Raw genomic sequence first — 22,800 nt, 5'->3', positions numbered from 1 at the left:
TCGAAGATATCATAAGAGGATCTTATTTCATGCTTCCCTGTCTCAAAACCCTTGTGTACCAGGGTTTGAAACTTTTCCTGGAATTGCTGAGGCAGGGACTCTGCAAAGTCCTGTATCTGCTTGAATAAGACCCTATTATATTGGGTCATATAGAGCTGATAAGAGGCGATTCGAGAGATGAGCATTGAACCCTGGAAGACCCGCCAGCCAATGGCATCCAGGAATTTCTGCTCCTTACCTGGGGGGAAGGAAGAATGGGCTTTTGAGCGTCGTGCCCCCTTTTGGGCAGGTTTTACAACCACAGATTGGTGATCCAGCTGAGGTTTCTGGAACCCTGGGGCTGACTGTACCAAGTAAGTGGTATCTGCCTTTCGGTTGACTGGGGCTATGAGTGTTCGGTTGACTGGGGCTATGAGTGTTCCCAATTCTTTTTGAGAAGATCCAAAAGAACCTGGTGAATAGGGATGGAGGTTATTTCCTTGGGAACATCCAGGAATTATAACAGCTATATCATTTGGTGCCTATCATCTTGCTCAGTCTGTAATTGGAAGGGAACCAATTCAGCATTTCCTTCACAAAATTTATGAAGGACAAGTCCTCTGGAGGAGAACACTTCCTACTTTCAGTAGGAGAAGGTGGCGATGGTAAATCATCGGTGTCTTGAGATGAATAGTCAGTCCAGGTGTCACAGGGATCAGCACCTGCCCCTCTAGAAACGTGAGAAGGACGGGACAATGGTATTCCTGAAGGTCCTGGTCTAGGCTCTGAAGGCATCGAGTGAAGTACCAGAGGCACCGATGAAGGCATCGAGGCCACCGGAGGATTTAGTTTTATTTATTTATTTATGTACTTTTATATACCGATATTCAAATGAATATCACATCGGTTTACAAATAACTGGGGGTGTATAACCTTAAAAAAAGAGAGAGGAAGAATAAAGTTACATATAACAGGGATATCAGAGGAACTTGGGTAGAGTGAGAAAATAAAAGGTCAGGATGACCTAGGAAGAGAATAATACGAAAAGCGAAGATGAAAAACAAAAAACTATTTTATAGATACAATAAGGTCCAGGTGAGCTGCAGATTAAGTAAAGGCTTGTTTGAAAAGCCAAGTTTTTTACCTTTTTTTTTAAAGTCATTGTGCAATGTTCTTGGTGTAGGTCTGGTGGCATCGAGTTCCATAATGTAGGTCAAGCTATGGATAGCGCACTTTCTCTCGTTGAAATGTGTTGGGTAAGCTTATGCGAGGGTGTAAACAAGGTACCTTTGTAAGCAGATCTGGTTGGTCTGCCGGAGGTATGATACTGGAGGGTGTCATTAAGCCAATGTATATTCTTGTTTTGCAGGGCTTTGTGAATTATTGTAAGACTCTTGTAGAGGATTCTAGCTAGGATTGGTAGCCAATGGAGTTCTCTAAGGATTGGTGTGATATGGTCCGATCTGCGTGAATTGGTGAGGATTCTAGCTTCAGCATTCTGCAGCATTTGAAGAGGTTTGGTTGAGATTGAGGGAAGTCCCAAGAGTAGGAAGTTGCAGTAGTTGATCTTCGTGAAAAGGGTAGCTTGGAGTACTGTCCGGAAATCGTTGTGATGTAGTAGCGGTCTTAATTTCTTAAGAACTTGCAGTTTGTAGAAACAATCCTTAGCCGTGTTGTTGATGAATTTTTTTAGGTTAAGATGGTTATCAAGAATGACACCTAGATCTCTGACATGTTGCGAGAAGGAGAGGGGAATGGGTGAGGGAGGGGGGTTGTGGTGGGCTGGGGAGATAAGAAGAAGTTCAGTTTTAGATGAGTTTAAAGTGTTTGAGATTGGTGAGGAGGCAGTTGATTGAGGTGAGGCAGTTGTCCCAGATTTTAAGAGTGTTGGGCACTGAATCGGTGACAGGGATGAGTATCTGTACGTCATCCGCGTAGATATAGTGGGTAAGCCCAAGGTCAGCGAGGAGTTGGCATAGTGGTAGAAAGTAAATATTGAAGAGGGTAGGGGAGAGAGAAGAGTTTTGTGGGACCCCGTGTGTTAAATTAATGGGGTTGGATTCATGGTTGCTAATTTTGACTTTGTAATGATGGTTGTTTAGGAAGGAAGTAAACCAGCTCAGGGCAGTGCCTGAGATACCAATGTCCGAAAGGCGGTCAGTTAGAATGTTATTGACTGACAGTGTCGAATGTTGCGGAGATATCTAGCAAGACTAGGATAAATGATTGGCCTTTATCTAGTTCTTTGAGGATGGTATCAGTTAGGGATATTAAAAGGGTCTCCGTATTGAAAAACTTCTGGAAACCAAATTGTGAAGGGCATAAAATGCTGTGTTTTTCAAGGTGATCTATAAGCTGTGAGTTGACTACTCTTTCCATCAATAATTAGCCGGGTCTGAAGTGTCTAGATTTGGTTTCTTTAATATAGGTTAGAGGATAGCTTGTTTCAAAGCGGGGAGGACCAATCCAAGGGTGAGTGAAAGGTTAATAATTTCTGATATTGGTTTGGTTATAACATCAGGTATAGTTAGGAGTGATTTTGTAGGAATGGAGTCCTCCGGGTGTGTGGAGGGTTTCATTTTCTTTAGGCGAACTGTTATCTCATAGGTGGAGGCTGTTTCGAAGGAGTCGAGAGTGTTGTTTGGGCTCTTCGAGATAAGGTTGGTGATTTTGGAGTGGAAAAAGGGTTGCTAGTTCATTGCATTTGTTCTTTGCATCGTTATCTGTCATAGGGGAGGGAACTGTATTGGTGAGGAGTGAGACGTAAGCGAATAGGGCTTTAGCATAGTATTGGTAGTTGTGGATTTTTTGAGCGTAGTAGTCTTTTTTGTTTTTTTGTATGGAGGTTCTATATGAGTGGAGAGTGTGTTTGTAGGATGCTAGGAGGAAGCGCCATTTCTTTTCTTTGGCTCGTAACTGTTGTTTAAGTGTCCTTAGTTCCACCGTGAACCAAGGTTTTTTTTGTTTTAGAAGGGTTTATTTCCTTGGAGATAACTGGACAAATTTGGTCTGCTATGTGTTTAGTAATCTCCTTCCATGAACAGAGGGCCAGATTCTCAAGAGCATTTGAGGGGGAGAGGATTAGATCCTCTTGGGAGCATGATTTCCTGTAGTGTATGATATTGTTTTGGTTGGGGCAGTAAGCTTTATGGCGAAATTAGATTTTATAAGCGAGTGATCTGACCAGGGGACAGGGGTACAGGTGGGAGTTTCAGAGGTGATGAGGTGGGAGTTTGTAAATATTAAATTTAGGGTGTGGCCAGCTTTGTGGGTAGGGCTGGAAATAATTTGTGTAAAACCCATGGCTGAGATCATGGATAGGAAGGTTTCACAGGAGGGGGATAAGGGGATGCAGTCCACATGCAGGTTGAAGTCCCCAAGGATGATGGCTGGGGTGTCCATGTCAATCTTATCCACAATGAATTCAATGAGGGGGGAAGTATTGCTATTGAGGAGACCAGGGGGAGTGTAGATTAGACTAATTTGAAGTTGCGGGGATTTGAAAAAAACAATTTCGAACTTATGAGTGGTGTTAACCTCCTGAGAGATTAGTTTAAATTCTTTCTTGGCTGCCAGTAGGAGACCGCCCCCTCTTTTTTTATGTCTGGGGAGGGAATATATATCATATAAATGGGTAGGGAGTTGATTCACTAGTACAGTGTCTGTTTGATTGAGCTAAGTTTCTGTGACAGCACAGATGTCTGGCTGAGTGTCTAGCAAAAGGTCATTTAGAATAGGGATTTTTTGGTTAGGGACTGAGCATTGAAGAGAAGGAGTGATAGCGTAGTTAGGCAGAGGAATTGCGCTAGTGGAGAAATCATAATTGGGACAAGTGATCTGAGGCTGGATGAGGGGGTGAAAGGATGGAGTTGTTTTCGAGGATGAGGCTGTTAAGTGTGGGAATGGGGTAATATGTCATGTTGGTGAAGGGATGTGTGTAATCTGAGAATTCTATGTGGGAAGGAGATATGGTAGGCCCCAGATCAGGGTGCTGGGAGGTGTTGGGGTGTTTAGTAAAGGGTAGCAAATAATGGAGGGACCTAGCAATCAGAGATGATGGGCTAGATTAAAGCCCTGGAGAAGTCTGGCTATGTTTGTAGGGAGGAGGAATCAAGTGAAGACCCTGTGAATGGGGAGTATGGTAGTAGAGGTAGGGAGTTATATCTAGTGGGTTCCTGGGGGGAGAGGTAGAGCAGAAGAGAAGTGGCTGCACTAAGGGGCACACCAAGGGGCTTTGCTCCTTGGTCGTGTCCCTTAGGCGCGCGACGCACGGTGCACGACGCCTAGGTCACAGCCTTACTTTTAACAGGCTGGAGGAGTGCCTCCCACAGCTGAGGTCACCGGAAGGTAGGCTGGGCGAAGTGGTTGGAGGCGCGGCTTAGGGTCGGATCATGCGCCTCGCGAAGCGTTGCGGCCTGCTCCGGACCCCGATGGGTCAGTCGCCGATTGTGGGAGCATGGCTGGGTCGGGAAGGTCAGATGGAGGAGGGTTGCTGAAAAAAAGGATGGATGGATCGGTGGCGCCGATGGGCGCATCGGCATCGATGGTTGAGGCATCGGCAGGACTCCCGATGTAGGAATGCGGAACGGTGTTTCTCCTCCCGATGACAGGGTAAGTGGGGAAGGCACCGGAGCCATCGGTGACCCAGGATCCATCGGTGGAAAAGCGGCTTTAAGCGCTTCCATCTTCGAGAGCAGCGATGCCAATGCTGCCGGAATGGGGTCGATGGTCGATTTCGGCGCCAGGGGAACTTGGAGTCTGTGCATCACCTTATCGATGGCCTCCTGAACATCCGGTCCAGTTCTTCACGGAGACCTGGAGCAAGCAGCCCCGGCTCCGGAAGGGAAGAAGGAGGCAGAGGCATAGCTGGAGGGACCACCATTAAAGGCAGAGTCGCGGCTCCCGATACCCGTCCGGGTGAGGGTTGCCTCAGTGACCCGGTCGTAGAAAGGGTCGATGCCTTTTCTGATTGGGGTTTCTTTGATGGCGGCTCGGACGATGGCGAGGTCGATGATTTTCCTTCGATGGTCCGAGACTTCCGGTGTGGATGCCAATGTTTCTCTCTACGATCCCCTCGGTCCTGAGGGGGAGTAGAGGTAGTCGAAGGCCGAGAAGTCGTTGACGCTGGATGGTCACCGGCCGGTGGCCGATACTCGCGCAAAGTGAACGGTGCCGGTTCAGACGGAGTCGGAGTTTGAGAACAGAAGAGAAGTTCCATTTTTTCCATTCTGGCCTTACGACCTTTTGGTGTCATTAAGGCACATTTGGTGCAAGTCAGCACATCATGGTCGCACCCGAGACACATTACACAGATTTTATGAGAGTCTGTTACGGACATGGTGCGAGTACAGTCCGGGCACCGACGGAACCCCAACGCCATGGCCTTTGAAAAAATTGAGCCATGGTGCGGTCAACGGCCAGTAGGCTGCGAGGGCCAAACTCGATGGGAATAGACCAAAAACGGGTAAAAAACTTACCAGAGTACCGCGAAGTCAAAAATTCGAAAGAGGGACCCCTGTGGGGTATGAAAGTTTTTAGTAATTCCATGAGGAAAATTCCTGTCAGGAATCTCTGTGGTGCTCCTTAACCCGTGTGGCTACTGCTGCGCGGAAAAAAGAAGACTGAAGGGGGATCCCTGCTGGCTGCAGGTTTAGTGCCATGCTGGGCATGCCCAGTAGGTGCCAGTCAAAGTTCTAGAAACTTTGACAAAAATGCTCCGTGATTGGGCTCCATCCTGTGATGTCACCCATATGTGAGGACTACCATCCTGCTTGTCCTGTGAGAAAAGGATTTTCATCCAATAATGTAGGCAATTGTGTGTGACCAAAGATTTGGCTAAAGATAACCAGTTACACTTTTTGCTGTTCGTTGGGCTTACCAAAAATTGACCTTGTAGGCTTTTCCCTTATTTTGTATCTACAAGAAAAAAATGCTTAATGCATTAGGACCTAAGTGCACAACGGAAATCATGTTCTGTGGAAATACCGACTTAATGCCATCATTTTCATAGTGTAGTTTATCACTTTTACATATCTCTTTGGGCTGGTTTGAAATTATAAAAGTATTAATTTTTTTCCCAAAAAAAAAGAATGCAACTGGCTACCAGGAAATGCACAATTTTACCAACTATGCCATATTTTAGTTTGAAAATATAACTTACATTGCTTAATTGCAGCAATTTGATTTAGACTTGTATAAGAGAAAAGATAAATCTGTTAACAGACATATTACATTTAAAAACATTCTTCTTCCTCATTAAAAATGATAGTAAAACCATATTTAAACTGAAATCAAATGGTTTTGCGAGACCTTTGACTTAAATTATGAGCAATGGTAAATTTCAAGAAAAACAATATAAAACAAAACAAGAATGTGTGACATATACAGATTCTTTAAGCTATCTTGACTAGTTTAAGTTGAAAACAGTAATTTATAGCACACCATTTTTTAAAACAGACAAAAAAGTTATATTTTACATAAAGATGTAAGTATTAGATCTAAACTGGAAGCATACAGATGAAAAATCCAACAAAAATAACATATAAAACTTTTTTGGCACATCATACATAATACAATTATTATATATTGCAGTAACAAATAATCATATAACAGCAACCTTTTGTACTTGGCATCAGCACCGACTGTCTAATGGGTCGAGACAAAATACTGTGCCTTCAAGGGTTAGTCCCATTTTGAACCCCTCCTGCAAAATAGGAGATGGTGATTAAACCTTATAAAAGTTTCATCAGATGCACAACAGAAATAAAACTTAAATCACCAAGCTGTTCTTAATTTATATTTAATATATCTAGAGTTTGGCAAAAATAAATTGATCCTAGATATACTTGCAGTTTCCACATGCTTTTACAATATCCTTGATGAAGCCACTATTACTGGTTGTTATAAGACTTACAATATAATATCGGTTAAAGCTATACATAATTTTGAATGAAACTAACTAAACATATTATTTTAAAAGACACACACCGATTAATTATATAAAGCACATGTTCCATGCTGACTGGGGAAAGAGAAGACAATAGGTGCTTCTGCTGCTATGTGTGCATCCTGACTATGAAAATCTCAAGGTCACAGAGTCATGATAAGAAAATGGAGGAGGCACTTTTTCACTGAGAGTATAGTGCATTCCTTGAGTGTGAGAAGCTGGGTAGTGACAAGATTTGAACATGCATTGGACAAACACAAAGGGAACTTAGTGGTGCAGAGAGAATGGAAGACCAATACAGATCAAATAAGATCTATGATAGCATAGTAAGAGGGACAAAATGGACAGACTGGATCAAGTGGTCCTTATCTATTCTCATTTCTATGTGTAAGGAGAATTCCAAATCTGCCCCTTACAAGTTTAAGAGTCCTAAAGTTTAGTCAGTGTCTCAACAGAAACTGCCCCTGCTAGTGAGGTCAGTGTAGGTGGAAGTGTTTAAGGAGGCTTGACACACACTGATGGAAGGTGTCATTAGTTTGATAAAACTCCTGTCCTTACATAATGCATGATGAAGAGAAGTTTGATTCCGAGAAAGGAGAAGCCAATCTGCAAATCATAGTCTGAAGGTGCCAACTCTCCACGGAGTGTGCTATTGTAGTATTTCCTTTCACAAGGAAAGTACCAGACATGGGACCTTCTCATTACTGTGGAAGGTCTGTCCAGAGAATGGGATTAGGGCCCAAGGTAGGAGTTGTCATTAGTTCCAGGAAGGAAATAAGTCTCAATAGGGAAATCCTAAGAAGTCAGAAGAGGAGAAGTTTTTGTCAGGAGGCCGAGATGGCAAAGACCTCATCTGATTTTTGAGAATTCTTGGAGACGGTTCTCCGAGAAGGGATTATGTTCTAGGTGGAAACTGAAAAAATAATCCTGCCCAACTGAGGAAGGCATTCTATGGAAGCCTTGGGAAAGCCATCACTTATTACTGGTTATGAATATGGAGGATTAAGACCTATTCTTTTGGACCCTGCTGGGTACTTGTCACTGGGGTTGGCCACTGTCTGAGATAGAATGCTGGGCTTGATGGATCTTTGGCATGACCCAGTAAGGCATTTCTTATGTTTTAATGAGCCAATTATTAAAAGAGGAATCAGCAAGAAGCTCACCAGAATGGCAGAAGTTGCTCAGAGAAAAGGGAGGGCTGTTTTCAAAGTAGATACTTGAGAAAACCCAAGGGAACAGGGTCTCTGTCCCAAGAACTGATTTAATTGTTAGAGAAGCAAAGATACTGAGATTTATTTTTTTTGTGATTTTTGGACTTTGTTTTATTGTTTTGTGTACTAGCCATTAGTGTATCAATTCATTTGGACTTTGTTTTTCCTGCCATTAGTGCTAGCAAAGAACTTTTATTTTGAACAGTTTTGCTGACTGATGTTTTTTGTACTGGACTTGGGCTGATGAACAGAAGAGCCCCAGTGAGAAAACAATCCCAAGGGCCCTCAAAAATAGACTTCTTTCCTTCTGTGTGGCAACTCAGGTGGTCATGGAGCCTGTCCTTGAATCCCTGTACTCAGGAACATATTGGAACAGAAGCAACAAAACATGTTGCTCAACATGGGTCCCTCGGACTTTTTGGGACATTTGTGGCATCTAGAGTTGTGTCCTCTACCTGGGACAGACACCCTGAAGATTTGAGAGGAATCAGATGAAAGACCACAGAGATCAAGAAATTAAAAATGGTCAATGCTACTTTTATGCTGAGGAGATAGCCCGCAAAGCTTTCCTGCCAGAGGAGTGCCCTTGAAATTTAGGCTAGAGGAGAAAGTCACATGGTAAAGAGGCTGCCAAAGAGAAGAGCTGTGAAGTCATGGGCTGGCATAAAGAGGCAGATATGGTGGTAGGGTCTGAGAGAGTGTTTAATGAGGAGTGGCAAGGAATTTTGCATACCTTTACATGTACTGCATAGAGGCGTACTTAGGGGCAGAACATGGACAGAGAAATCATTTACACACATACTTTTAGATTTAGAAAGTAAGTCAATTTTAAAAGCCTGGCACATGCCAAAATTGGGAGATATGCGTAAAGGTCGGGCTCACACATGCCCACCGAATTTTTAAATCTACACAGATGCCCACGTATCTCCTGTTGCACGCACATCTCACTTGATTTAAAAAATGGACATGATGTGGGCGGGGCATGGCATTTCAGGGAGTATCCAATTCTGGTCGCCACATCTCAAAAAAGATATAGTTGCGATGGAGAAGGTACAGAGAGGGCGACCAAAATGATAAGGGGAATGGAACAGCTCCCCTATGAGGAAAGACTAAAGAGGTTAGGACTTTTCAGCTTGGAGAAGAGACGGCTGAGGGGGGATATGATAGAGGTGTTTAAAATCATGAAAGATCTAGAACAGGTAGATGTGAATCAGTTATTTACTCTTTCAGATAATAGAAAGACTAGGGGGCACTCCATGAAGTTAGCATGTGGCACATTTAAAACTAATCGGAGAAAGTTCTTTTTTACTCAACGCACAATTAAACTCTGGAATTTGTTGCCAGAGGATGTGGTTAGTGCAGTTAGTATAGCTGTGTTTAAAAAAGGATTGGATAAGTTCTCGGAGGAAAAGGCCATTACCTGCTATTAAGTTCACTTAGAGAATAGCCAATGCCATTAGCAATGGTAACATGGAATAGACTTAGTTTTTGGGTACTTGCCAGGTTCTTATGGCCTGGATTAGCACTGTTGGAAACAGGATGCTGGGCTTGATGGACCCTTGGTCTGACCCAGTATGGCATTTTCTTATGTTCTTATTTGCTTTCTCACAGGACAAGCAGGATGGTAGTCCTCACATATGGGTGAGTACCGAGCTGAGGATGTCAGAGTATGCACCAAATGTACTCAGGCATGCAAGGCACTAGGCCTAGGATGAAATTTGGCCGAGGGCATCCTGAACCCCACCGGGCAGGCAGAAGGGTGTTGGTACGTCACGTTGTAAATAGGTTGCGCAAGACAGACTGACCAAAGATGGAATCTTGTCTTCTGGCAATGTCTAAGCAATAATGGGCTGTAAAGGTATGGAGAGAACTCCAGGTGGCAGCCCTGCAAATGTCAGGAAGCGGCACAGAGTTTAGGTGTGCTACTGAAGTCGCCATGGCCCTCAGAGAGTGTGCTTTAACACGGTCTTGAAGTGGAATGCCTGCTTGCTGATAGCAAAAGGATATGCAGACCGCCAACCAGGAGGAGAGAGTCTGTTTACCCCCCAGGCTGCCCCAATTTGACAGGATGGAAAGAGACAAACAATTGAGTGCTTTTCCTGTGGGCAGCTGTACAGTCTAGGTAGAACGCTAGAGCCCGTTTGCAGGCAAGGGTATGCAGATCCTGCTCTCCTGGATTGGAATGGGGCCTGGGAAAAAAGGTAGGTAGTATAATGGATTGATTGAGATGAAACTCCGAAACTACCTTAGGTAAGAATTTAGAGTAAGTGCGGACTACTGCCCGGTCCTGCAGAAGTTCAGTGTAAGGCGGATAGGTAACTAGAGCCTGTAATTCACTAACTCTGTGAGTGGAAGTGATTTCCAAAAGGAAAATCACTTTCCATGTAAGATATCGAAGGTGACAGAATTGAAGAGGCTTGAATGGTGGTTTCATGAGCCGACCCAAAACTAGTCCCAAGAAGGGGCTGGAGGACGCAGAGGAGGCTTGAGGTGAAGCAAGCCTTTCAAAAAACATGTTAGAAGGGGTTGTGCTGATATGGGAACATCCCCGACACCTTTATGGAAGGCGGCTACTGCACTGACATGCATCCTGATGGAGGACGTTTTTAGACTTGACTCTGACAAGTGCCAGAGATAGTCCAGAAACTTTGTGATTGGACAGGTAAAGGGGTCAAGGGATTGAGAAGAGCACCATGACGTGAACCTAGTCCATTTGTAAGAATACGATTTCCTCGTGGAAGGCTTCCGTGAAGCAATCAGGACACGGGAAACTGGTTCAGAAACGTTAAGTGGCTGAAGGATTAACCTTTCAATATCCATGCCGTCAGGGACAAGGCTTGAAGATTGGGGTGGCGTAGGCACCTGTCGTTTTGAGTTATTAGAAGCGGGTCCTTTCCCAAGAGAATGTGCCTGCGAATGGAGAAATCCTGAAGTATTGGAAACCACACTTGGCGCGGCCAGTGGGGTGCTATCAGGATCATGGTTCCCTTGTCCTGATGTAACTTCACGAGAGACTTGGGGAGAAGTGGAAGTGGAGGGAATGAATATAGGAGACCGGTTGCCCATGATAGGGAGAACGCGTCTCTTGGCTGATAGTGTTGGCTGCGAGTGAGAGAGCAGAAGTTGTCTACTTTGCAATTTTGAGGTGACGCAAAGAGGTCTATTTGAGGATAACCCCATTGTTGGAAGATCGAGTTCGCTACTGAGTGGTTGAGAGACCACTCGTGCGGTTGAAAGGTGCGACTCAGCTTGTCTGCCAACACATTGTCCACTCCTGGCAAGTAGGTGGCCCTGAGGTACATAGAGTGGGAAAGGGCCTCCGCCCATATCTGCGCAGCTTCCTGACACAGAAGGTAGGAGTCCATCCCTCCCTGTTTGTTGATGTACCACATGGCCACCTGGTTGTCAGTTTGGATCAGGATGACTTGACTGGAGAGGTGATCCTGAAATACCCTGAGAGCATATCTGATTGCTCGCAGCTCCAGGAAATTTAATTGGTGTTTGGCTTCCTCTGGAGACCAAGATCCTTGTGTCTGCAGATCGGCCACGTGGGTTCCCCAGCCGAGGTTGGAAGCATCGGTGGTGAGACTTCTTTGAGGGTCTGGAGCCTAGAAGGGCAAGCCCTGGAGGAGATTGACCTGATTTCTCCACCAGGCGAGAGACTGACGGAATGAGTAGGTTACATGGACAATGGTCGACAGGGGCTGAATGGATTGAGTTCATTGTGACCTTAGAGTCCACTGCATGACTCTCATGGCCAAGCGGGCCATTGGGGTGACCTGAACTGAGGACGTCATGTGTCCCAGGAGGATGAGAAAGTGGTGTGCAGTCGTGGAGTGCTGACACTGCAGCTGGTGTGCAAGAGACACGAGAGTGAGAGCTAGTTGTCGAGGCAGAAAAGCCTTTGCCTGCAAGGTGTCCAAGTCTGCCCCAATGAACAATAAGATTTGAGATGGGACTAAGTAGGATTTGTCATAATTGATGAGAAATCCAAGTGAAATTATAGTGTATAAAGTAAGATGTAGGGACGACAGAGCAGCTTGCTGAGTGGGAGCCTTGATTAACCAATCGTCTAGATAGGGGTAGACGTGAACACCTTGAGTCCTGAGGAAGGCTGCAACTACGACGAGGTATTTTGTGAAGACTCGTAGTGCAGACGCGAGGCCAAATGGAAGCACTTTGTACTGCTTGGGGCCTACTAGAAACCTCAGGTATTTGCGATGAGATGGAATTATTGCGATATGATTGTATGCGTCCTGGAGGTCTAGAGAGCAGAGCCAGTCTCCTCTTTGTAGAAGAGGAAGAAGAGAGCCCAAGGTTACCATTTTGAACTTCTCTCGCTGGAGGTACTTGTTGAGGGCACGTAGATCCAGAATTGGACGAACACTTCCCGATTTTTTGTGGATTAGAAAGTACCGGGAATAGGGCACTGGTTCTATTGCCTTGGACTGGAGGAGGAGGGAGACCTCATGTTCCAGAAGGATGGAGTGATTGGATGTTCTCCATGTCTGTAGAGGTGGGGAGTCCAGTGGAATGGAGAGAAAGTTCAGATGATAACCTTGAGCAATTATTGCTAGGACCCACTGGTCTGAGGTGACTGAGTGCCACCTGTTGTTGAAATGGCACAATCGACCTCCCACTGGTATGTGGGGCAATGGAAGCTGGCTGCTGCTCTCTATGCAGGAGTAAAAAAACGGAAGCAGGGCCCGGCTGAGGAGCCGCTTGCGGTTTTTGTTTTCGTGTCTGACGAGACTGGGCTTTTTGAAACTGTCTCGTAGAACAGGTTCTAGTTGGTGGCGGGTAGGACTTCTTCGGGCGGAAGAATGACCTCTTAAGAGTCCTTTCTGAAGGGCTGTTTTGAAGAGTATTCAGAATGCATCAGAGAGAGCTGCTTAGGGTCTCATGATGGTCCTTGAGTTCCACCACCGTTCGTTGAATCTGCTCACCAAACAGATTATCTCCTACATAAGGCAGATCGGATAATCTGTCTTGTACTTCAGGGCGAAGGTTGGAAGACTTGAGCCAGGCCCATCGTCTTGATGAGATAGCAGCTGCAGATACCCTGGTAGCAGTGTCAAAGATATCGTAAGATGATCTGATCTCATGCTTGCCTGTCTCAAAACCCTTGTTTACTAGGGTTTGGAGTTGCTCTTGAAATTGCTGAGGCAGGGAGTCTGTTAAGTCTTGTATCTGCTTAAATAAGACCCTATTATATTGGGTCATATAGAGCTGATTAGAGGCAATTCTGGAGATGAGCATTGATCCCTGGAAGACACGGCAACCAATGGCATCTAGAAATTTCTGTTCCTTGCCTGGGGGGAAAGGAAGTGTGAGGTTTTGATCTCCTTGCTCTTTTCTGGGCAGATTAGATAACCACAGATTGGTGATCCAATTGAGGTTTGCGAAAGCCTGGAGCCAACTGAACGAGATAGGTGGTGTCAGCTTTCCTGTGGACTGCAACAGAGCCAGGATGTTCCCAGTTCTTTTTTAGGAGATCCAGAAGAACGTGGTGGATAGGGATGGAGGTTATTTCTTTGGGAGCATCCAGGAATTGTAACAGCTCCATCATTTGATGCCTGTCATCTTGTTCAGTCTGCAATTGGAAGGGAACCAATTCAGACATCTCCTTCACAAAATTTATAAAGGAAAGGTCCTCTGGAGGAGAACACTTTCTGCTTTCAGTAGGTGAAGGTGGTGAAGGCAAATCATCGGTGTCTGGTGAAGAATCATCAGTCCAGGTGTCATAGGGATCAGCACCTGCTCCTCTAGGGACTAGAGGAGGTCAGGGAGGTGGGATCCCTGAAGGTCCTGGTCGAGGCTCCGAAGGACTCAAAGGAATAACTGGAGGCACCGATGAGGGCATCGAAGGCACCTGTGTAGGCATCAAGGGCATCGATGGATGGCTCGGTGGTGCCTATGGACTCGTTGGAACCGTTGGGAGGATCGGTGGCACCGGACATATCGGCATCGGCAGAACTCCCGATGGAGGGATGTGGAACGGTGTTTCTCCTCCCGATGACAAAGCAAGTGGGGAGGGCACCGGAGCCATCGGTGACCCGGGGTCCATCGGTGGAAAAGCGGCCATAAGCGCTTCCATCCTCGAGAGCAGAGGTGCCAATGTTGCTGGAATCGGGTCAGTGGTCGGTGCCAGTGCCGGAGGAACCTGGAGTCGATGCATCGCCTTGTCGATGGCCTCCTGAACCATCCAGTCCAGTTCTTCTCGGAGACCTGGAGAGAGCAGCCCCGGCTCCGGAACAGAAGAATGAGGCAGAGGCATAGCTGGAGGGGCCACCGTTAAAGGCGGAGTCGCGGCTCCCGATACCCTGTCCGGTGAGGGTTGCCTCAGCGACCCAGTCGCCGAAAAGGTCAGTGCCTTTTCTGGACGGGGCTTCTTCGATGGTGGCTCAGACTATGGTGAGGTCAATGATTTCACTCCCTCAATGGTCCGAGACTTTCAATGCCAGTGGCGATGTTTATCTCTACGATCCCCTCGGTCCTGAGGGGGAGTAGAGGGTGTCAAAGGCCAAGAAGTCATCGATGCCGGATAGTCACCGGCCGGAGGTCGATGTTGGTGCGAAGTTGACGGTGCCGGTTCTGATGACATCTATGCAATCGACGGCATCGGGGTTTGAGCATGGAAGAGAAGTTCCATCTTCTCCATTCTAGCCTTGCGACCTTTTGGTGTCATAAGGGCACATCTGGTGCAGGTTAGGACATCGTGCTCACATCCGAGACACATTACACAGACTTTGTGAGGGTCTGTGATGGACATGGTACGATTACAGTCCGGGCACCGGCGGAACCCCGATGCCATGGCCATGAAAATATTGAGCTGCGGTACGGTCGACGGCCAGTAGGCCGCGAGGGCCAAATTCGACGGTAATCGACAGAAAACAGGTAAAAAACTTACCGGAGTAACGAGGCTTGAAAAAGTTGAAGGAGGGATCCCTGTGGGGTAAATTAAATTTTAGGAATTTTCCTCACAGAATTACTGTCAGGAATCTCTGCAGAGCTCCTTAACTGCGTGACTACTGCTGCACGGAAAAAAAGAAGACTGAAGGGGGACCCCTGCTGGCTGCAGGTTTAGTGCCATGCTGGGCATGCCCAGTAGGGACCAGTCAAAGTTCTGGAAACTTTGACAGAAGTGTTCTGTGATTGGGCTCCATCCTGTGGTGTCACCCATATGTGAGGTCTACCATCCTGCTTGTCCTGTGAGAAATGCAAGTTAATGAATGGAATACAATCCTAAAAAACTGCATGAGACTGGCCCTTTGAAACATTAATTAATAAACATTCTAATGCCTGGTTTAGTCATGCTAAAAACATTAGATTTGTCATTGAGAGAAGTGGTGCAAAAATAAGTCAGTGGATAACCTTATGGCCTATAGAACAGCTATTAGCTTCTACAAGGGCGAGGTCAAGAAAGCAAAATGAGAATACTTTAAACAACTGAGATTGGCTGATAAAAGATCTAAGCGTCTTTTGAATATTTTTGCCCGATTGACCAGTAACTTCCTCTAATTCCTCTACACTTTCAGTTGAAAAGTTAACACATTTTTTTCAACAAAAAAATAATAAATGCTCAACAGTCCTTTCCTTCTTTTAAATATGGTCAAGAAGGCAACTCAAAGGGCTATTGAGAACCAGCTCAATGAATTTTGGGATTCTGTTGATGAAAACCTTTCGGCTAAGAGTAATGGAGGTTTAGTGGGTCAGACCTTGTGGAAAGCTTTTAATCCTGTAGTAACTGTGATCATGGAAAAGGTCCTTGCTTCCATGAACAATTTTACCTCACAACTGGACCTGATGCCTTCAATCTTGATTGAAGACAAGGAGTGAGACCTTGCTAAGCCTCTCATGACCATAGTCAATGCATTTATTGTTGCTGGTTTTATTCCAGCATCTTTGAAGCTGTCACTTGTGCATCCAAGGGAAAGTTTTTAGATCCTGCTCACCAAAAGAACTACTGTCCAATACCTAATATACATTTTGTGATGAAGGTAGCTGAAAAGGTAGTTTTTGCACAGTTGAGCAATTTTGCTGAAAAAGTTAATCTATGCCTTCCATGAAGGTCAGGCTTTTGTAAAGATTTTGCTATGAAGACTGCATTATTGTCTATGGTAAACGAAGTTAGGTTAAATATTGATAAAAGTAAAGATCAAGGGGTAGATTTTAAAAGGTTGCACATGGGCGTACATGTGCGCGTGCTACCCAGCGCACGCACATGTACACCTGATTTTATAACCTGCGTGCGCAGGCGCAAGTTATAAAATCAGAGGTTGGCGCACGCAAGGAGGTGCACAATTGTGCACCTTGTGCTCGCCGAGCCGCGCAGCCTTCCCCTCTTCCCTTCGCCCTAATCTGACCTTCCCACCCCTTCCATTTACCTTTCCCCCACAGCCCTAATCTAACTGCCCCCAAAAGTTTTGTTTAACTTTTGCGTGCACCGGCTGACTGCCAGCACGTGATCCCCAGCACAGCAGCAAATATGGCCGCTGTGCCGGGGAGCCTGACCCCGCACCGCCCCCACCCTGTCCCTTTTTGCAAGTCCCGGGACTTACACGCGTCCCAGGGCTTTATGCGCGCCGCTGGGCCTTTTTAAAATAGGCCTGGTGCGCATAACCTTTTGAAAATCTGGCCCCAAGGTTACAGGATCTAGGTATTGTAGGTGTTTCGAATTGGTTTAGGTCATTCTTGAAGTGTCATTTATTTTTGTGTAAATTGGGAGACTCACACTTCATGATTGAAAGAAGTAACATGCGGCATTCCCCAGGGTTCTATATTATGCCCTTTACTTTTTAACTTGCTCTTAGAGCCATTACCTAAGTTAATTCAAGGACAAGGTTTTAGCTGTTACTTTTAAACTGATAAAATTCAAGTGCAATCATCTTTTAATTTGGATTCAGTTTTGGATATTGAAAAATTTAATCACTGTCTGGACAAGATTGCCAATTGGCTAACTGATCATAAATTACAAGAAAATCCCCCAAAATTGGAAGACATTTGGTTCCAGAGGTGCAATTTTAATATCAATTTGACTCTTGTATGCAAAATATTACTATTCCTCTTGTTGACTTGGTTAAAATACCAGGAATGGCAATGATTTTTTAATGCTGAAGCATGTGTCTCTTTTATCTATCTGTCTTGTATAGCCTTCAGATGATTCAGATATTAGCTACATGACTGTATAAATGAGACAATGCTCGCTTATCCTCTTACGCTATCATAAATTGATTACTATAATTCTTTATACTTGGGCATTACTGAGGCTAATTTGAACTGAATCCAATTGCTCCAAATACTGCAGCAAGAATTATATTTGGGGATCTAAATTTGATCATATTTCTCCTTTACTACAAGATTTATACTTGTTACCTGTCCACTGTAGGATTATCTTTAAACTACTTTTTCTTATGTTTAAGGCTTTATATAAAGGAAAGGATTATTATTTGACCAATCTTTTCATGCCTTATAAACCTGTAAGAATGTTGAGATCATCTCAAAAGAAATTACTACGAATGCTCTCACCATGAGAAATTACTCTGAAGTGAACAAGATACGTACTAATGTGGAATTCTTTCCAGCTAGATATTAGTAGGGAGAACAATTTTATGAAATTCAGGAAGTTGATAAAATCTTGGCTGTATAAGCAAGTTTTTGATTGATTTCCAGAATATTTAAACTATTTATTAGCTGATTTAATTTATGGGATGTTTGTTTCATTTATGTTTTTGATTTGTTTTTAATATATACTGTTATTTTGTATTTATACTTTATTATACACTGTTTTGAAATGTATTAAAAATTGGTATAGAAAAATCATCATTACTATTTTTAAACCTGCTAACCTAGACACTTTGACTGTCTACATTCTCTGGCAGATTCCATTGCTTGATTGTGCACTGAATGAAAAGTACTTCCTATGATTTGTTTGAAATCTGCTGGTTGTTAGTTTTGTGGAGTTCCCTTGTTTTAGTATTTGACAGGGTAAATTATCAAACTTTATTTATCCATTTCATCGCACTCACGATTTTCTAAACTTATATAATATCCTTACTCAGCCATCTCTTTTCCAAGCTGAATAGCCCTTCCCTGTATCTGTTCTAGTTTCACTATGTCAAAAATGAACTATGGGAGTATTACAACTGGCATGAGGGAAAAGCAAATCAGGCAGACATCCTAACAGAATTTTAATACTGCTAAAGAAACATACCCACATAGAAGAAAAATAAGAGAAAATAAACCCCAATCCACAAGCAGCCTCACTGCTACTTAACATATACATTGAGGGATAATCAAACTACTTGCATATTATAAAATCAGGTGGCCATATGCACATGTGCCGTATTTTACAAACCGCACGCGCATGTGCGGGTGAACTTTTGCAAATTAAGAGCAGACTGAGAGCCCCCTACCTAAACTCACTCCCTCTTCCCACCCCTAAACCCTATCTATCCTTTATTTTTTTTTTTTTTGTTATTCAACTCACTTCAGTTCCGAAGCTGAAGTAAGTTGCTCGCGCCGACTGGCTGTTGGCGCGTGAGTCATTGGACAGCATACAATGGTGCTGTCCTGGCCTGCCCCTTTGAAGAGGCCCAGCACATACAGGATTTACATGTGTGGCTGAGCCCCTTTGAAAATTTCTGTGGTGTGCGCAAGGCCCGGCCACGCACATAAACCCTGGGGTTTATGCGCGCAGGCCTTTTAAAATCTGGCCTATTACCTCTAATTTTAAAGAAAAGTCACATAATTGAATTATCAGATTTAAAGACGAAGGACACCAAAAGACTAACACAACTGGTTCCTTCATCTTGTGTACTCTAAAGGAAGACAGTGAGGTCCAGACTGCCCAGTTTCTTGTTCTTGCCTCCCACTTAAAGCAGAAGCTAAACACTTACGAGATGGTAAACAGTAGACTATTGAGAGGAGAAGAGTGACTTGTGATCTTAAAATTTTCTCTCAAATATCTTTTAAGCAATTACCCGGGACTTGTCATGGACAGCTGAGGAAAATTAAGGACTCAAATTCAGACTTCTCATTCTATTTTCTAGCATTTCCAATTTGCAACGCAAAGACATATCATCATGTATGCAGCTGGAATTCACTCTCCGTATTTCAATCAATTGCTCTTCTAATTGCTCAATTTTTCTACCATGTAAAACTGCAGTATTATCCAGTCTAGAAGTTTGCTCTTTGTATTCTCTAAAAGAGGTCTCAGTCCTTTCAAATCTTGTACTCACAGTCTTGTCCAGCTTGGTAATGGCATTCCAGATCGTCTCCAGAGTGACAGAACCAGGCCTCATGATATCATCCATTGCAGTCATAAGTCCATATGACTCTGCACTGAATCCGAACCTGACTCTCCTTCCAGCAAGGTCCCTTGATCCACTGTAGGCTGCTGCTGCTCTACATCAGGCCTTCCAACAGAATCTGGGACAACCAAGGCTCCCGCCTCCATCTTCAAAACCATGGAAGGAAGAATCTTCCTGGCAAGGACACCTTGCAATAGTTCTTTCCTTCCAATATTGCTGCCACTTCCTGGAATTGAGGGAGTCTCGCGTTCCCTGGGGCTAAGGGAACCTCAGCCTCAGGCTGGAGAGACTCTCCCTCCCCTTGTCCATCAAACAAGAGGCATTACTCTGGAGCTTATGCATCTATTTTTACCCATGCAGTAGTAAAACAGAATTTTACCCATGGAAATGGCTTTCATTACTGCCTTCCTTGTTACTTCAAGCATCTTCCAAACATTTCTAACATGAAATTCCTCCCTTTCCAGAAAGTCGAAAACCAAACTCAGAGGATTAAACTCTCACACCCAGACAGCCATGCACTTACTTGGAAGGATATGATAGAAAGCATCAGCCAAACATGTAGCCCCAAAGTTCTCCATCTAATAGGGTCATTCATCAAAATGCGTTATGGCGTTAACGCACGTGAGAATGCAGTAGCGCATGTGATAACAGTATCCCATGGTGCGAATGCAAATTTTGGGGAGGGGCGAGACTAGGGAGGAGTTTGGGCAGGATTTATGAAAACGAGAGGCAATATTGCACAGTTTTTTTTTTTAATTTATTCTTTATTAGTTTTTAAATGATTACATCATGTAAATAATAACAAATATATATCACAGTACATTCACCGCAATACACATTACATAATACGGGGGAGAATATTCAACAATTAGCAAGGAAATTATGTCTAATTTGAGTCCCCTATAATCAAAAAAGGAGGCTCTCTTTAGTCAATACAACCATAAATGGAGACAGGAGTCAATCTATTTTAACAAGGTCCTTTTACCATTAATTTTCAATTTCACTTACTGATTTATCCAACAAGAATGTCTCTAAGTGAACTGGATCAGAGAATCCAAATTTTTTCCCCTTATAATTGATATAACATAAGCAAGGAAACTTTAAGAAGAAAGATGCTCCCAGAGCCACTACTCGATGTTTTAACGCCAGAAAGGTTTTCCTTCTGGCTTGGGTGGCTCTGGCAACATCAGGGAATATTTGAACCTTAGATCCACAAAAAGAGACATTTTTATATACAAAGAACTTTCTGAACAGTTTGTCTTTATCTTGTTCAGACATAAAAGTAATAAAAAGGGTTGCCCTATTCTCGATTAAGTCCAGAGATTCCTCCAAGAAGGTTGATATACCAATACTTGGAGGTGATTCTGGACTGTCACCGAGTTTATTCTTTTCCCTTTTCTTCCTTAAATAATAAATTTTGACAAACTAGGAATTTCTTCATCTTTGTACATTAAAACTTCTTTCAAAAATTTTTTAAACATTTCTAGTGGGGACAAAAGACGAGTAAGAGGAAAATTTACTACTCTCAGATTTCTTATCCTCAACTGATTTTCCATTCTTTCTAGCTCTTTATGAATATTCAAACTATCAGACATAAAAGTATTTTGAGATGACTGAACTAGATGCAACTTCTCCTTTACCTCAGATATATCTTTCTCAAATTTCAAACTTTTTATCCCCTGTTCATTAATTTTTTCAGAATTTATATTTATAATAGAAGACAAAGATCTGTTCATAAGTGCAATGTTATTATCCATTTTTGAAATAGCTTTCCATAAATCTGATAATGTAACTTTGTTTGGATCTACATCCTGAACAATGCTACTACTAAGAACTAAAGTGGGTTGCACATTTATACATTTATAACTTCAAGTAACGATTTCTCAGTCCCATGGTTTCCTGCTTGTGAAACCAAGCTTACTTCCAATGGATTGAGTCACCCTAGTTCTGTAGCCAATTCAGTAGATGAAGACTTACTTGGCTGAGGTGGCAAAACTGGACCTCCTTCTGGACTGAGGGAAGCGAAGGATAGGCTTCCCAATCCATCCTCATTTGGATCAGACCTCTGTCTTACGACATGCTGATCCATGCGGCCGGTGCGAAGTTGAGGCACTGGTGATGAGGTAGCTGTCTTGGCTTTTCTCTTTTTCCCCATCTATGAAAAAGGAGATTACCCATAACAATCTCCTGGTCAAACTCCCAAACTCTCCCGGACAAAGCCGGACTAAGCCACGCGTGCGGCTTAGGCAACGCGCCACGTCACTGGTCGATTTCAAGCCGTAGCCCCGCCCCTTGACGCAAGCAGGGACGTCCTCAGCTGTTGGTGGTAATCGGATCAGGGGCTTCCCTCGGCTCAAGTCCACAACTCTCACCGGCTGGAAATGGTTAAAGCGCCTTCCTCCTGTGCAAGGTCCCAGGGAGAGGTGGCCAGCGGCCCCCTCCGTCTCCTTCTCTCTCCCCCTGCACGGTTTTTAATACCGGAAATAACTACACCTTTTTTCCTGACGTTAAGCTGTGCGATATGACCGAAACGTCTAACTCAATTCGCGCTACATTTTTAAAATTGTATTTTGACCATTTCTGGGCTAGGGAGGGGGAGAGGGAGTGGAGTAGAAAGAGAGAGAGAGAGAGAGAGAGAGAGCGTGCGAAAGAGAGCGAGAGACGCAGACTCTGGGGAGGCCTTCACAGTATTCAACTATTTATATACCTATAGGAGGGCCAGCTAATAGCTCGAGGTGAGGTGTTGGTGGTGGTTTAGGGGCCAGTTTTTCATGCGGAGTGAGAAGTATGAACAGCACAATACACCTTGGTGAAGATTTGTTGTCATTTGGAATGAGGAAAATCTCACAAAGATGAAGTTTTGTACTGTTATCTCGCCCTAGCTTGATGGTATCCTGTTATAGAGTCCATTGAGCTAGGGTGAGAGAACATAGTAGAAATGTCACCTTTGTGAGACTTTCCTCACTCCAAATGACGTCAAATATTCTCCGAGATGTACTGTGCTGTTCATACTTCTCAATCTGCATGAAAAACTGGCCCCTAAACCACCACCAACACCTTACCTTGAGCTATTAGCTGGCTTTCCTATAGGCATATAAATTCTTGACTACTATGAAGGCCTTATAAATAGTTTCATTCTCTCTCTCTCTCTCTCTGAGATATGAAATAGGAAGTATCATAGGGTGCACAAAGTTTACCGCTATGCGAAGTGCTATGTTACCCCGTGGTACAGTAGCACTAAAAATTACCCTAAACACGCCCCTTTTTCCTATCACGGGCATTAGGCCTGAGATATTACAGCGTTTTGATGAATCTAGGGGTAAATGAGCTGCCAACTTCACCCCATTCAGAA

General features: G+C 44.0%; 1 protein-coding gene across 6 annotated transcripts in view; it reads right to left on the bottom strand.

The window, feature by feature from the left end:
• Positions 1–5,705: 5,705 nt before the first annotated feature.
• The window catches only part of GULP1 (GULP PTB domain containing engulfment adaptor 1), a 611,398-nt gene continuing 594,303 nt past the window's right edge, over positions 5,706–22,800 (bottom strand). For 4 of the 6 annotated variants that reach the window (XM_029605975.1, XM_029605978.1, XM_029605976.1 and 1 more), the window contains one exon: positions 20,285–21,603. In XM_029605975.1, coding sequence (XP_029461835.1) covers positions 21,385–21,603 — 219 coding nt within the window. In that variant the 3' untranslated portion in view covers positions 20,285–21,384. Of the gene's footprint in view, positions 6,683–20,284; positions 21,604–22,800 lie in introns of those variants that run through there. The other 2 variants (XM_029605977.1, XM_029605980.1) reach the window with 2 other exon arrangements.

This window comes from Rhinatrema bivittatum, chromosome 6, assembly GCF_901001135.1.
Source record: "Rhinatrema bivittatum chromosome 6, aRhiBiv1.1, whole genome shotgun sequence".
Taxonomy (NCBI): Eukaryota; Metazoa; Chordata; class Amphibia; order Gymnophiona; family Rhinatrematidae; genus Rhinatrema; species Rhinatrema bivittatum.
This window is presented reverse-complemented; position numbering and strand designations above follow the sequence as displayed.